A 16,438-nucleotide genomic window follows, 5' to 3' on the forward strand; every position below is an offset into this window, starting at 1 on the left:
CCACACTTGTTCCAGTAGATCTCGAGGACGAGCTCTAAAACAAGGTGGGGAGAATATAACAACCCTCGGTAAAACCGACATCCTCATAATAATTCCGATACCCTAATATATTCTTAAATATATCTATTTGTCTTTATATGTACCCCGTATGTGAAAACCGAGCCCCAAAATAGATTATATTATATAAAATAAATAAAAACAATAAAACTTAAGCTGAGGCGGGCCGCGTAGGGCCTCACCTCAAGCTTAAGCGGGCCACGCGAGTAGTAACTAGACTTTGCCAAAACCATAAGTCAAGGCGGGCCGCGTACAAGTATGGCTAAGTCCATGCGGGCCGCGAGCCTTCTGAATTGTGGCGCAGCCTTGGGCCGCCACCTGGCCCAACATGCGTTGAACCTAGGTGGTGACCCGGATCAGCTAAGCCTAGGCCCCTAGGCCAGGCGGGCCGCGTAAACCCCAGCCCAAACTCCACGCGGGCCGCGTGGGGACTCGATTTCAGCCCTATAAAAGGAGGCAACGGGCCTTCAGTCAGTTTCGCTCAAAATCTTTTCTTTCTCTCTAACTTTTAAATAGCGGGCGTTATACCCGAGTCCAATACCCCCTAAAATAGCGAGGTTCTGCTACGATGTAAGTATTATAACCCCTGGAGACGTATTAGATACGCTGCCCGATTGATCTAGGGTTCCGTAACGGCTGTCGTGGTTCTGCCCGACGTAGTCGTTGGAATGCCGTCTCGGGGAGGGTATTACTAATGTTAAAATGGGTTATTATACTAACACACGTGCATTTGTGTAAATTATAGATATTCACCAGGAAATCATAAAGGAAAAACCCTAAAATAGCAATGTGAGTTAATCTCCTTTTTCAATACAGTTTTTACAAAACCTTAAATATTTTACAATGCAATTTAGCAGTGATTGAGTCTTTTTAGTTCTACAATTACTGCCGGTATGTTGGGGTTTTGTATACAAAATTGGAGTAACGTTACCATTGGACGAAGAGTTAGCCAATGTTTAATATGACCCTCAGTCAGACTTGACACTACTGAATGAGTAATTGGGTAGATATAAACATTGTAATCGCCCTCAATACTGTTTAAAGTTGAATTCATAATTCTTGATTAAACTGAGATTATTCACCAGTATTTTCCACTGACAAAACCTTTTTAAAACGCGTTTCAGGTAACAAAATGTGAAAGCCAATTAGAAGCCAGCTGGACAGCACTGAAGGCTTGGAAAAGTGGCTATAAAAGTTACCTAAATAAAAGAAAGCGTTTTATTTTAAATAAAATGGGATTTATCCCTGTAATGCAGTGTGTAATAAAAATTTGGGTTTTACCCATTTGTTTAATATTATAAAATAAGGTGGTTTACTCTGATTTAAATATTTCCTAACTACGGTCCTGATGAAAATTTCCGCTGCCAAATAAATTAATAACGTGATACCACCGCAACTGGTTCACGGCCGCCCGTTCCCGGAATCGAGGGGTCGGGGGTTGTGACAGATACCTTCCATAATGCCCATAACGAGTTAAGTTAACTTTTTGCCCCGTAGGGGTATTTCGGTCTTTTTAAAGATTATTTAAGAGGTTTCTGAGTTCTACAGGAAACCTGAGTCTCCCGAATAGTTTATAAAGTCTAAAATACTTTATTTATTATTTAAAATCAGTGGCAACTGGAATCGGGTCAAAAGACCTTGTAGAACTCAAGTTATAGCCGAAAAGGGTATATTCGGTATTTACCGAACCGTTGCCATAACCGCAGGTTATGAGTAGGTAAAAAAATAATTAAAAATCTTTAAAAATCCCAAAATATTATTTTACATCAGTGAGTAAAAATTTTGGGGTCGAAATCTTGGTTTAGATAGGCGTTATGCTAATTGCGCCGATAATTACAAAAGTTTTCTTTAATTGCGCTATTTAGCATAACTTCTATTCTAGACCTCGAATTGACGTGAAATTTTAGGGACATGCTTAGAATTCAGTAACCAAGGTTATGGTCCTTTCACATGTCCGAAATTCTCGTTTTAATTTGAAAAGGGCTTTACGGTCAACTTTTAAGCATTTAACGGAAAGGTGTAAAAGACTCGGACAAACGACGAACCGGTCACAGAGGGTTATACCATCATGTAACCTGGTCCTAAGAGAGTCCTAAGGTATATCTAAATCATACTTTAACGGGCCAGAACTGAAGTCAATGCAAAAGTCAAAGCTTTTGCGACTTTCGGCTCCGAACCGGGTCAAAATGGTAAATGGTCGGATCAAGCAAGCTTAGACTTGTTAATATACTTATTATCATGTTTTATGAGTATTCAAACAGGTTACATATCATTTACATTTAGGGGTGGCAATCGTGTTGGGTTGATGGGTTGGCGGGTTGACGGGTTACGGGTTGGCGGGTTGGTGGGTTGAAATGTTCAACCCGAACCCGACCCATATTATTATTCGGGTCAAAGATTTCAACCCTAACCCGACCCATATTAATTCGGGTCAACCCGAACCCGACCCGTTTAACCCATATTTTTAAACAAGTGATATAAGTTGATGATTTATAAACAAGTTGTTCGGTTTTAAGCGGGTTATCGACAACATATTTAATTATAAGTATGAGTGTGATAAATAAATAATATAATGTGTCAAAATTAACATTATTATAACTAACCATGCAAAATAGAAACCGAAAAAACAAAAATATAAAAGATTTTTTATCTAAATAGTTAAACGGGTTAATGGGTCAGCCCGTTTTTATACGGGTCAACCCGAACCCAACCCGTTTTTAATACGGGTCAACCCGAACCCGACCCGTTTTTTTAAACGGGTCATGTTAGTCAACCCAAACCTGTTTTTTCGTGTTAGGTTCGGGTCGGGTTAACGGGTCGTGCCAAGAATTGCCGCCCCTATCTACATTACAGTTTATGCAAGAATTCGCAAAATGACATTTCTGTTGACTTTTTCTAAGCACGTTTGACTCGACATTCGGACTAGTTAGAGTGGGAATCAGATGGTGCCCTTTTAGGGATTTAATGCCCACATGATTACCATCATATAACTATCTTTGATTCGACAAACCACTGGACCATTCGTGATTTAGCGCAAAGTCAATCGTTAATTACGACGGATTGACTTTTAGGCTGAAACTATGGAAAAACGAAACCACAAAGGGTTAGGAAACTTACAGAAGCTTGGTGCACGACTAAGAATGATAGAGGAATGCTTGAGAGCTCCAGGAATGATCAGAAGAGTATGTTTTGAGGTGTGTTTCACTTATGCACAATGTAAGGCCTTTTTTAGTAAAGTTTCATGCAAAAGATCATTACAACTCACCCTACAAGGGTTTATGGATGATCAGCAGGTGGCCCTGGGTGCTAGGGGGCATGTAGAGGGCGCCCATGCTTCATTAATTGCCTCTATGATCGTTCACTAGCTCAAATAGCAAGTCTGTCCAAGAATTCTGCATCTGGGACTGTCACGCGGCCCGCATGAGAGATCAGGCAACATGTACGCGGGCCGCATGAATCTTCATGTCAGAACGCGTAACTGCAGGAGGCTCGCGGCCCACGTTAACTTACCCATATCCTTAACGCGGCCCGCATTAGGTCTGTTTTCAAAGATTTTCAAATCTTTTGTAATGATTAACCGAATCTTTTGTAATCATTAACTTGACCTTTCGGGTTCGAAGCGGTAACTTTGCGATTTGGCCCTCGGTTAATTACAATTTAGGGCCGCGTGACTTTTACCCGCGTTGTTAAGTCCCCGGTTAGTTTAATTACTATCCGAAAAGCCTTAACTTTTATTGTTGACGCTTTTAACCCCTCTCATACGAATTTGATTATAACTTTCTCGTTTTAAAACGGAACTTTGCGAAATTTATATAGTATCTTCTAGTGAGCGTATTTTACTGTTATAAAGCCTCGGGTTCGTCAAAGGGTCACTCAGAGGTATAAATTAAACATGTTGACACAATTAACCCCTGTAGCTTGTAATCTCTCACTTTCTCCCGCGTTTCGCTCCGTACAATCCATGATTTATTCGTTTGAAGGTACGAGCATCATTTAGGGTTCTGTACAGTATATTTACCCTTTGTTGACATTTATAACCCTCGAATTCACATACTTTCAAGGTTTGTCAACTTTAGTCCTTTATTTAATATTAAATGCCACGTGTAAGCTCATGACACGTGTCAACACATTATTGGACACAAAATTTCGAGGTGTTACATCGGACTGTTTTATCATACCTTTCACAGGTTATCTCCGCATCACACGGTTCTTCCCCTTGATCGTATCACACGACCAAGTTTCACGTTTCTATTTCTCTTCAGCGTCTAGGCACATCAGAAGTGCCAGTTCATCATCATCTTCTTCTATTTCGACCAATATTGTCTCATTTTCCTTGGTTTTCTTGGTTGGGCATTCATAGGCATAGTACCCAAGTTTCTCACATCTGTAGCAAGTGATTTTCGGCTTATTTCTCATAGCCGATGTTTCTTGCTTGCTATCATCCCTTTGTGATTTGTCGGTTCCTTCCGACTCATAAGAGGTGTATCCTTCACGCCTATGTTGATAATTTCCTCTTCCTCGCCCACGTGACGAATGAAATCTCCCTCGTCCATGATTCTCGACATGTTGTTCGTGAACCTCATACAAAAGTTCTTCTAGATTATTCACCGGGCTTTCTTTTTTCTTCAACTTTAACCTTTCTTCATAAGTTTTTAATCTTCCGACCGCTTCTTCTAGCCTCATAGTTTCTAGATCGGAGTATTGTTCCATGGAGGCAATGATTTGAGTAAACTTATCCGGTACGCCATTTAGGAGTTTGCGTACTAGAGTCGGTTGACTCAACGTCGTTCCTACTTCAATTGCCCGGGTAACAATACTATTAATCCTTGCGGTAAATGAATCAATAGTGTCGTCATCCCTCATTTGCAACAATTCAAATTCTGACAATAGCGTGTGCATACGCGCCTTTTGTACCCGATCAACACCAACGTGTCTAACCTTTAGATTATCCCAAATTTCTTTTGCAGTCTTACAACTTGCAACTTGCAATACAACATCTTCTGGTATTGCTTGAAACAAATATGAAATTGCAGACTTGTCTTTCTTAGTGTCTACCGTTGCATTTTCTGCTGGTTCAATCGTTTCCCATAAACCATTCGCTTCAAGAATCGTCTTGATATGAATAGCCCAAACTATATAGTTTGTTGGTTTCAGAATCGGACAGTGAAACTGGGAAAGAGAACTTCCTTCCCTCTGTATTATTATCTGATTTTGTCCGGATGTTCCTGACATGACTTCTTGCCGAACAATCTTCACTTTTACTAAACTTTTACTTTCTTGGTTTCAATAAATCTCAAACCCACAATAACCCGAATCGTGTAACAATCAAACAATCTAATTCGCACTAAACCCCGGAATCAAACAAACCCTAGATTCCTAACCAAACCTTCGGTTCAACCGATCACCCTAGAACCGAAATCCGTTAAAAAACTGAATTGAACTTGCGAATTGAAAACGAAATTAAAACCTGATCGCGAATTCCCTGCGATGCCTTGCGATTCCACGCCTAGAGCCTGATGCTCTGATACCAATTGTTTGCCCCAACAATGGATCTTTGATATCTAGAACGTGATAAACAAACTTGTATAACTTGAATAATAATCGAAATACAATCTGAATGTGTGTATATGTACAACTGATTTCGAATGAGAGTATGTAATGTTACAAATGAAATCTATTGACCCCTATTTATAGTTTTCCAATGGGTGCGACTAATAGACGTGTCTCTTCGTGAATAGACGTGTCCCTTGAATATGTGGATGAGATTGATCGTGAAGGGGTACATTGATTTGTAGCCACAAACTTGAACCGGTGCCACCCTTTCCTTTTTCCTTTGGCCGATCGGTGTGTGGTGTAGGAGAGACACACCCCTTCGATTTTAGGAGGGTAGTTACAATGTTTCCTTTTGACAACTTCAGCCCTTGTACTTTGTAACCGTCAAGTAACCGCCATCTAAATAACTATTAGCTATATACACAATAACCCTTGTACTTAAGGATGTGTAGAGATTAAGGATTTCAGGACTGTCATTCAAGGAAACCGAGGAGATATCCGATGTTAACTCATTGAATTCCCTGACTTCATCTTCAAGATCCGGGTCATGCTTCCACAGCCAAACACTGAGCAAACGATCACGAACCAAGCCGGATATTTCTTAGTTTCATATCATGTACGCATGTATTTTAGTTACTTGCACATATTACTTATAACACGATCTCAACAAAAAATACATTGAGTCAACCAATTAAACCAAAACACTACCATAGTTTTGCTAAAAAAAGAAAACTAAAACGATGGCAAGTCTATAATTTTGAGCTGGGGGCAAAATAGTAATTTGTCAGAACTAATGAGCGAGTTCTAGACATCTGCTTGACACAAAAGTTAAATTGAGCCAACCAAGTAAAATATAAAATACTATAGTTTTGCAAAAAAAATTGGCAAGACTACAAATTTTAACTGGGGGTAAAATCGTAAATTTTTAAATGAGGGCAAACTCATAGTTTTAAACTGAGGGCAAATTCGTAATTTTAAGCTGTGGGGGGGGGACCATAATTTTGAAATGGGGCAACATTATAATTTTAACCTATGGACAAAATCGTAATTTTTAGCTGAGGGCAAAAGCATAATTTTATTTTGAACCGAGGGCAAAAGCGTAATTTTAAACTCAGACCGAAATCGTAATTTTAGAAAAAAGGGAAAAATCATATTTTTGAACTGAGGGCAAAATCATAAATTTGAGGTAGGGAAAAAAACTCAAACGATGGCAGGACTACAAATTTTAACTGAGGAAAAATCGTAACTTTTTAAATGAGAGCAAACTCATAATTGTAAATAAAGGGCAAATTCGTAATTTAAGCTGTGGGCAAAACCATAATTTTATTTTGAACATGGTAAAAACATAATTTTATTTTGAACTAAGTCCAAAATCGTAATTTTGAACTCAGGGATTTTTGAAAAGGGTTAAAACCATATTTTTGAATTGAGGCAAAATCGTAATTGTGAGCCGGGGGCAAAAACATAATTTTATTTTGAACTGGGGGTAAGACCGTAATTTTAAACTGAGATAAAATCATAAATTAGTTAGACCAATGGGGTTGTCTATTGAATTTGTTTGGTCATACGCATGCATCAAAATCACTCAACCACGGATCCTTTTAATAATGCTTAATTATATTATAATATTAATAAGCTTAAAATTGAAAAAATAAATAAATAAAAAGGTGGCAGCCGCCTTTTTCCACAAATAACATTGTGGAACTATTGCCGCCATATTATTTGTTTATGTACTTAATTAATAAGCTTAAAATTGAAAAAATAAATAAATAAAAAGGTGGCAGCCGCCTTTTTCCACAAATAACATTGTGGAACTATTGCCGCCATGTTATTTGTTTATGTAGGTAATAAGTTATGATGAAAATAGATTTCGGAGGGTTAATTTCTCAATGCATGTTTTTTGGATAAATTTCAAACATGTTACATCTATTGATCCGTTACATTTTTTTTTAGATCTTTTAGGTTAACCATAATCTGACAAATGACATGTTATACACACATACTGAGCAATAAAATAAAAAGTAGCCCTAACAAACCACAACAAGGTGAACCAATCAGGGTTAAATAACAACAAAATCAATCGAATCCTAAGAAGAGGAATATGCCATTGAGATACGAACAACGATTTTTAGATTCATTGTTTGGGCCTCTGGTAGTTTCGGCCCACAGTGGATACAGTCCACTGCTATGTAATACTTTCAGCCCATTAAGAATTTTAAGTCCAGGTCCACAATCTACATTTATAGAACTTGGGTAGCAGCGGCGAAGTATAGAAGGAGCCGGGGGGCGCCGGAACCTCTGAATTTTTTGCTCAGTAGTGTTATATATGTAGTTTTCGTATGGAAATTTTTGGGTATATACTGTTGGAATTAATCTTGATGTTTTGGACCATTTACGGATCATGAATTACGGCCACGGGTTGCATGTTCTAAACGGGTTTATCTGATATGAAAAATGGATCCTCATGAGTCAAACGGGTTAGATGGTTTGTTATATGGTTGGCCGAGTTTGTTGGAGATGGAGTTATGGAGAAGTGTACCTTGGGAGTTGTTGCTACAAAAGAGGAGTTCGTGGGTTTTTATGCATGTGACTTTATTTGTATGTTTAATTATAAATAGGGAGTAGCATTAGGTATTTTTTGTATCCTTTGTTTATTGAATAAAGAGAGTTTCATAAACATATTTGCGTGAGTGTGAGTGTAGTGATCAAAGGGGCCTGAACCAACATATACGTTTTCGACCCCCGGTTCTATAGAAATTTTTGGGTATATACGTTTTCAACCCCCCCCCCCTCCGGTCATTCAGGTCAAGCTTCGCCACTGTTGGGTAGGGTTAAATAACTGTAATAACCATTGAAAGATTATGAGTTATATGATGAATTACATTCCATGTTTGATGGAATGCACATATATTGTAACTTGGACTTTTATAAAATTTCATTTACTTATGTTTTTTTAGAAGTTGATGACAGTAACAATGCACGTGGGATATTGTATTTTGCATGAAAGTTCTGAAGTCCTTTTGATGCAAACTGCAAGATAAACAATGGAATAAAGATCTTTGTACAAAAAGAAAACTAGTGAAGCTTGTAATTATATTATAAACATTAAAATTAACTACAATTTAGACTAATCTCAGCCGTTGGATCTTCATACTCGATATTGTCGATCTTCGTAGTGATAATGGCCACCACCATGAGACAACTGAGGAATGATACGCTGCCATTTGTTCTGGCATGAATCTTGATATGGTTCTTCACATTATGGAAGGTATTTTTTTTTGTTTGATTGTTTACGGTTTGTAATAACTATATTGAATTATTGATGGAGTCATGGAGACATGGACAGTATTATCATCCATTGATTTGTAATGCTTGAAATTTTCAGATAAAGCTCAAGAATTGGAAGACCTTGGAACGTGATGCGGATCAACCCATAGAAGAATCCGATGCAGGTTTGAAGTTGCACAGTTTTCTTGAAGTTTCGTTTGGCGGGGGTTCCATGCACCCAAGAATGTGGTACGTACGACTTGAGTACCAGCGATTTTGTGTAAAAGTCACTTCACTTTGTTTGATAACATTCTTTTTTGTTTTTTCCTAGTTTTCTTTTTTTGGCTGTATTATTATATCCGTGTTTAATAGCTAATATGATCCTAAAGGTCCTTTGTTGTCAGTTCATTGCAGCTCCTTGTGAATTTTAATTCAACCAAGTACTCCATATCCTAATTTTCTTTTCCAATATTATAGCTGTAGTAAATTAGTTGTTTCCTGACATGCATACCATATGAGTCCACGAAGACCATGCACATCTAATATGCTTTTGTAGGTTACTAATAGAGACTATGAGGCAATCTCAATATGGATGAGGCAGCTCAAGAGATTGGTAAGAAATTGATGTATGGTTCACATGATCCTTTTAATCATTTTTAGTTTTATTCTATCAGATTTTTACTCCACATATGTTCATTGAATTGTAATTAATTATGAAAACATTTAAGTATCACTTGCACACTTTACCTCATTTTTATGCTTTTATTGGCAAGATGTATCTGACTTTCTTTTCTGATTTAATTAGCCAGTAAATTAGATAAGATGATTGATATCGGGATATCCTGCTATTATAGTGAATGATAATCTTATTTGGTGATTTAATACTTTCTTAGGGCACTGGAGCTTCTGCTGGGAACCAAACTTTATTCTATTGCGATTGACATGCCGGTCATCGGGTTGTATCATGGTTGAATTGTTGTCTAAGCAACCATTATTCTTGGCAATTTTAGTTCGTCTTTCTTCTACTTACTTGGTAAATAACACTACATATGCTTCCTCATATCGTGTAGACCAAATACAAACAACTTGAAGGTATAGACATATCAAATCTGTAAGCTTTTAAAGACTTAAATTTTATAGAACCATTGCTCGAACCAAACTGACTACACGTGAATAACACTACATATACTTCCTCATTTGTGTGTTCTTAACTTATTTTGTGTTGTTTTGCTTTTCTTAGTTAACAAATATTTGATTATTCTTCTCTTTGCTTCACCAGCCATAGCCATCCACCGACGGGTCTGCCCTTTTCAAGTTCACCTAGAAGGAAAAAAACATACCTCCTTTTGAGGGGGTTAACCTGCTTCACAACTAAATATTGTTTATGTTTTTATTTTGTAATTACACACACAATTTGCTAAGCATGAGGATGAACTAACATTGAGATGAATACTAACTGTGAGAAACTAGTGATAATTTGTGCTGCAAGAATTCAAGATGGTGCACACAAGATAAATTGTGCATTTTAGAGCTAGAAAACGCTGGAGTATGGCCATTCAAACAGGAGACAACTAGGCTTTGAGAAAACAACGGGTTGTATTCCAGTGGTTAAAAATTTTCCTATGTTTTTTGTAACTCATTTTCTTGTAGTTGTTCTTGTGACTCTTTGTAATATGTTATGGTTATCTAACAAAATCGTTTTCATGATATTGCTATTGCATTGATTAATTGTATGTAAATTCATGAAATGGTTGCAAATACAATACCAGGGTATTTTCTTGTAGGCATGTACAAATGGTTGAATACATATCAGAGCACCAACTTGTAGCATAGACTTTTAGCTCAACACCTCAACCCACCCAAGACCCGTCTAATTTTAAACTGCTAATTTTTCACCTGTTTAATATTAATTCACTATATTAATGGAAATAAGAGAACCGGGGATATGCTTCGAGCCTTCTTCTGATGATCATTAACAGAGATGACGTCATCCAAATCCCCTGTAGCTCATTATCTTGTAATTGTTCTTGTGACTCTTTGTAATATGTTATGGTTATCTAATAAAAATATTTTCATGATATTGCTGTTGTATTAATTAATAATATTGCTGTTCCATGATACTTTTAGCTCAATACCTCAACCAGCCTGTGGCCGGTTTCATTTCAAAATGCTAAGTTTTGACCCATTTAATATTCCTTCACAGTATTCGTCGAAACAGGAGATGACGCCATCCAAATCCCATGTTTTAACTTCTCTTCACTGTAAACTTCATTAACGAAATCACCCAACAACTCCACTTCCTCAATATTATCCCCAGCAATAACTTTTGCAACTATTTCATGACTTTTATTATGTTTATTAACTGTTGCATTGATTAAATATATGTAACTTCATGAAATGGTTGAAAAGTTAATAAACATAATAAAAGTCAACTATAGCAAACTGCAGCACTTATATCTTTAGTTGAATAGTTGAATACAACATCAGGGTATTTTCATTTAAGAGTGTAGCAATGCTTGAACACATATCAGAGCACCTCAACCAGCCCATGACCCGTTTCATTTCAAATTGCTAAATGTTGATCCGTTTATATTAATTCACTGTATTCTTTGAAATAGGAGAATCAGGCATGCTTTGAGACTGCTTTGATCACACCAGTCTCCGGGACCACTGGCTGTTCCCATCCTATGCCAGGCCTTTTATCCTCTGAATCTCAGGATTCAGGTCTTTGACGAAATCACCCAACGACTCAACTTCCTCATCATTATCCTCCAATTCTCTTTCATATCCAATTTCAGCAAAGGTCGGGCGGTACCAACTCTTCCTCATGCTGTCTCTATCCTTGAATAGTGTTGTCTTCCTTTGGGTTCATGAATGTATAACTTGGTTCACCTGCAAAAAGAATGTTAACATAGTAAAACCTGCAAAGGAAATAAAAAAAGTTGACTTTTTAAAATTGAAAAAATCATTTTTTTGTAATGATTGACAGACCAGATGATTGAAATCATAATGTAATTAGTTAAAAGTTAGTTTTTATTAGATTTAGATTAGTGATAGAAGTGCGGGGACTAGATGCGACAAAAAGAAAGTTAGTAACCTACATGTTTGGAACGACACATCCAAAGGGGCGTACCCCTTCTCTCATCGACGACAGGAAACAAGAAACACAGGGACGCAACCCTTCATCTTCGATTACAGCCACAAGATCAAAAGACATACCTCTTCGTGAAGAGACACGTCTATTGGATTCGCACCTCTTCAATTAGTATAAATAGGGTTAGGATTTCTATTGTAAATTAAATTCACTTGTACATATTCACAGTATGTATTCATTCAGAAATAAAGGTTAGTTTATTTGTTCATTGTGTTTTTCATTGTTCCTTAAGATTCTGGGCAACAGTGGTATCAGAGCCTAGGGCTCAAATTAGTTTTGGAAAACAATCATCAGGCGGGTGGTTGAATTCCCCTAACAATTCTGATCACGCAAGGAGGCGTCGATTAGGTTGTTTTTTTGTTAAGTTTTAACATCAATCGCATCAAGCGGGTACGATTGTTGTTTGTTCGTTAATCGTTCATCAGGAGGGTGTTCGATTTTTTTATCTGATCATCACTGAGGGTGTTCAGGTTCTGAGTTTTTGTTAATTCAAATCAAGGCAAGAGGCTACGATTCGGGTTAAGAAGACGGAAACAAATCTGAGAAATTTGTATTCCGGTTTGAAGAAGCAATCGCAAATCTGAGAAGTTTGGGTTGTTTGAAATTTACAAAAGACACAAAATCTGAGAAGTTTTGTGATATCAAAGCATCAAGAGGGTGTTCGGTTGAGAAGTTTAGTCGCAAATCAAGCGGGTTTGGGGCTGATTTTTTTGGTTTGTGTTTAGAGAGTCGCGAATCAAGAAGGAAGAAAAAAAAACGCAGCCAAGAGGGTTGTTAAGAAAAGTCAGAAAACCGTGCGGAGAATCACGATAAGAGAAGTCGGTCGGTTCGCAAATTCCAGGTTCTACGTTCTATTTTTCTGGAATTTATATAAGATTTAGAAATTGGTTTGATTCCACGTTCGAAAGTTAGTGTGAATTTTTGGAATCATAGACTTCGGTTTTAGGAGACAACTGTTGGTGCACTTGTGTCTGTACTTTGTCTGTATTCGGTCTGTATGTAAATGATGTCCTGTTTAGTCCTGTAAGTTGACCAAGTCAACCGTCCTCCTGGTTTGACTTAGTCAACAATTGAAAGATGTTGAAAGATGTTATATGTCGAAGGATAAGAGGTCGAAGGATGATGTGGATCCTTCGACCTCATCGAAAGATATGCTTCGAATGTTAGGCCTCGAAAGTTGATCTTTCGAGGTCCTTGATGATCTTTCGAATGCTTGTCATCGATAGATGATCCTTCGGACCATCTATCGGATCCTTCGGACCAGACATCTTATGCTGGGTATAAATACCCATGCATGTGTTGAGTTCAAGTAGAAGAAGACAGATAGACACTTAGAGAAAAACACACACATAGTGTTGAGAGCATTCTGTCCAGAACTCACACACACCATTTGAGAGTTTGCAAGTTATATTTGTAAACATTGTGCTTGTAACCGAAACCTTCATTTGCATTAATACAAGATTGTGTTAATCGGTGAACCCGTGTGTGCTTGTGTTCATACTTGCTTAATCCCGGTTTGCTTGCTAGCTTGGATTCCGCACTCGCTAGTGAGTTAGTATAACAAGGTTTGAGGTTCGTCATCCACCGGATAGGGACCTACAAGTGGTATCAGAGCTTGGCTCTTTACCTTGTTTAAAACCGGGTTTTATTCAAGTTCTTGGTGTGTTTGGACACTAGGTTTAGCACCCGTTTTGGTGGTTTTTCTTGCTTTTCTAAACTGAAAAACGGTTTCTAAACCTTCGGGAGTGTTCAAGGTTGGGTTGGGTAACTTAAAACTTGTGTTTAAGAGACTTTGATTTTTCCGGCCAAGATTCCGGTTGTCTCCGGTGACTGGACTTGTTGGATAAGATTTGCCTTTTTGGGAAATCTTGTTTGAAAGTCAAAAAGGTGGTAGTGTGCAGAACATCCCTTCTGCCGAAAGTTGGTACACCAACCTGTCACCTTTTCACCAACCCATCAACTTTTCTGTCAGTGTGTCAGACCTCGAAAGATACCCTTCGAGCTCGAAAGATCATCCTTCGATCAAGGAGATTCGAAAGATAGCCATCCTTCGACCATCCTTCGAAGTCAGTGTGTTATCCTTCGAGTCAAGGAATCTTTTTGAAAGATCATCCTTCGAGTTACTGTTCATTGCGAAAGATAAGGATCCTTTGTGCAGGAGAATCTTTCGTATTGGTGTTCGATAGATCAGTATCTTTCAAGTGTGAATCTTTCGAGACCTTTGTTCGAAAGATAAGGATATTTCAATCTTCGAAAGATAAGAGGAATCAATTCGAAAGATAGTGTCCGAAAGATAAGGATTTAACTCGAAAGATAAGGATCTTTCAAGAGGGAATCCTTCGAGTTCTTGAATCTTTCGAAATCATTGTTCGAGATACAACAGTGATCTTTCGAGCACCGTTGATCCTTCAAACAAGATTAGATCTTTCGATTGTGGTCAGTTTATTGTTAACAAATTTCTGTGATTTGAGATCTTTCGACCAGGATCCTTCGGCTGTGTGATCTTTCGGATTTCTCACTTAGCATTTATTTTGCTCATTCATCATGAATCCGAATTGGTGGAATCCGGCCCCCGACAGCGGTAAATATACAAGTTCTGGTGTCACTCCCTCATGGTGGGGTACACCGGCACTAGACAGTGGAAAATACACGTCTACAAGTCTATCGCCTTCATGGGCCGAGTCTCCGGTATCGACATCTTCCCAGGGAAATCAGTGGGCGTTGGTATCAAATCAAACTCCAAGTATTCAGAGTATCTTACTGAGCGAAAGCGAAACAGGGAGTTTGAATCGACCTCCAAAGCTGATGCACTTAAACGAGTATCCGGGTTGGGCTGATCGTTTCCGTACATATGTTCTTGGACAAAATACTGAGCTGTGGATACGTTTCACCACAGATTTTGATCAAGCTATCGAAGTTGCCGCTTCATCAACTGCTAGTTTTGCCGATCTTCCAGAGGATCAAAAGAAAATATATGATCTGGAAAAGAAAGCATACGCCATTCTCACTCAGGCGTTAAGCAAGGATATATATCATCAGTTTGTCAGCTTCAAGACTACAAAGAAGCTGTGGGATGGTTTGAAAACCAGAGGAGTAGGGAATGAAGCTACACGTCAGTTGCGTCATGATCTGCTCAAGAAAGAATTCGACTGTTTCACATGCATGGATAAGGAGTCTTTGGGAGACATGACAAGTCGGTTTTATCATTTGCTTACTGAGTTGAATAATTTTGGTGTTACAACAACTCAAGCAGAAGTGGTGAAGAAGTTTGCTGATGCTTTGCCCCCACAATGGAGCAGCTTCCTAGAAATCCTTAAGTATAATGGAGTGTTGAGAACTACAAATATCAACGACTTCGTTCAACTTTTGGAAAACAAGGATCAGGAAGAAACGTTAAAGGCGAAGAAAGTTCCATTGCCACAAAATCCAGAGATGTACTTTGGAACTTCTGGTACTTCGTCTACAAGAGCTGGTCCACATGCTCCATTGCAAACGGCATTTGTCACAACAACAGATATGTATGGGAATCCGGTGCAAGTTCCTGTTAAGCCACCTCCCACCACAGACATGTATGGAAATCCAATAGAACCATCTCCTCCTCCTCCCGCTCAACAACAGCGTGCATGTTATGGAGGAACATCATCTGCTGGTCAACAGTCAAAGCCAAATACAGTACAGCTCGACACCTCCAGCTTTTCTAAAGTCAGTGTAGAGGTAGCTAAGGAACACATGGAGCTCCTTAACACTGTGGTGAGCGCGTACTGCGGATTGATAGAAGGTCAGATTGGCAATATTAATCTGACACAAGAAGACTACAGGCAGATTGATAAAGAAGAGATGGACTTGATGGATATCAAGTGGGCCTTTGCGAGTGCCGTGAGGAGAGCAAAGGATTGGATGGAAAGCACTGGAAGAACCAGCTTGGAAAGTAAGCGAGACACCAAGTATGGGTTCGACAAACAGGCAGTGAAGTGCTTTAACTGTGGTGAACGGGGTCATTTAAAAGGGAGTGCATAAAGCCAGCTCAGCACGGAAACCAAAACCCCTTCAGAAACCAAGGCAACCAGCAGAACAGAAACAATGAACGTACAATGGTACCTGTCAACAACCAAACCAACAGGGCTCTAGCAGTTCAGGTGGATGAAGGTTGTGACTGGTCAATCCAGTTGGGTGGTGATGCTCCCGATGGAACAGCATGTTTTGCTCAGGTTATGAAGGAATTAGTTCACACCAGTGGTGGAGAATCTTCTGCCAGTGGTGGTGAATCGTCTGAAGATGAAGACTCCTCGGGGTATAGCAGGAGCGCTGATGAAGAATCATCCAGTTCTGGTGATGATCATGTGGGCGAGACATCAAATGCAACAACCGATGCAGACATTGATGAACTCTTGGGAGAAGCTGCAGCAG

General features: G+C 38.7%; 1 protein-coding gene across 1 annotated transcript; it reads right to left on the reverse strand.

Annotated features, from left to right (window-relative positions):
• Positions 1–4,305: 4,305 nt before the first annotated feature.
• LOC110902363 lies at positions 4,306–5,289 on the reverse strand. The gene has a single exon (XM_022149047.1). The coding sequence runs from the start codon at positions 5,287–5,289 to the stop codon at positions 4,306–4,308; it is 984 nt and encodes a 327-aa protein (XP_022004739.1).
• Positions 5,290–16,438: the final 11,149 nt, after the last annotated feature.

Source organism: Helianthus annuus, chromosome 13 (genome assembly GCF_002127325.2).
Source record: "Helianthus annuus cultivar XRQ/B chromosome 13, HanXRQr2.0-SUNRISE, whole genome shotgun sequence".
NCBI classification, from domain to species: Eukaryota; Viridiplantae; Streptophyta; class Magnoliopsida; order Asterales; family Asteraceae; genus Helianthus; species Helianthus annuus.

What these genes read in the sequence shown, in the direction of transcription:
- LOC110902363 (XM_022149047.1), bottom strand. Translation starts at nt 5,289, where the DNA reads ATGTCAGGAACATCCGGACAAAATCAGATAATAATACAGAGGGAAGGA.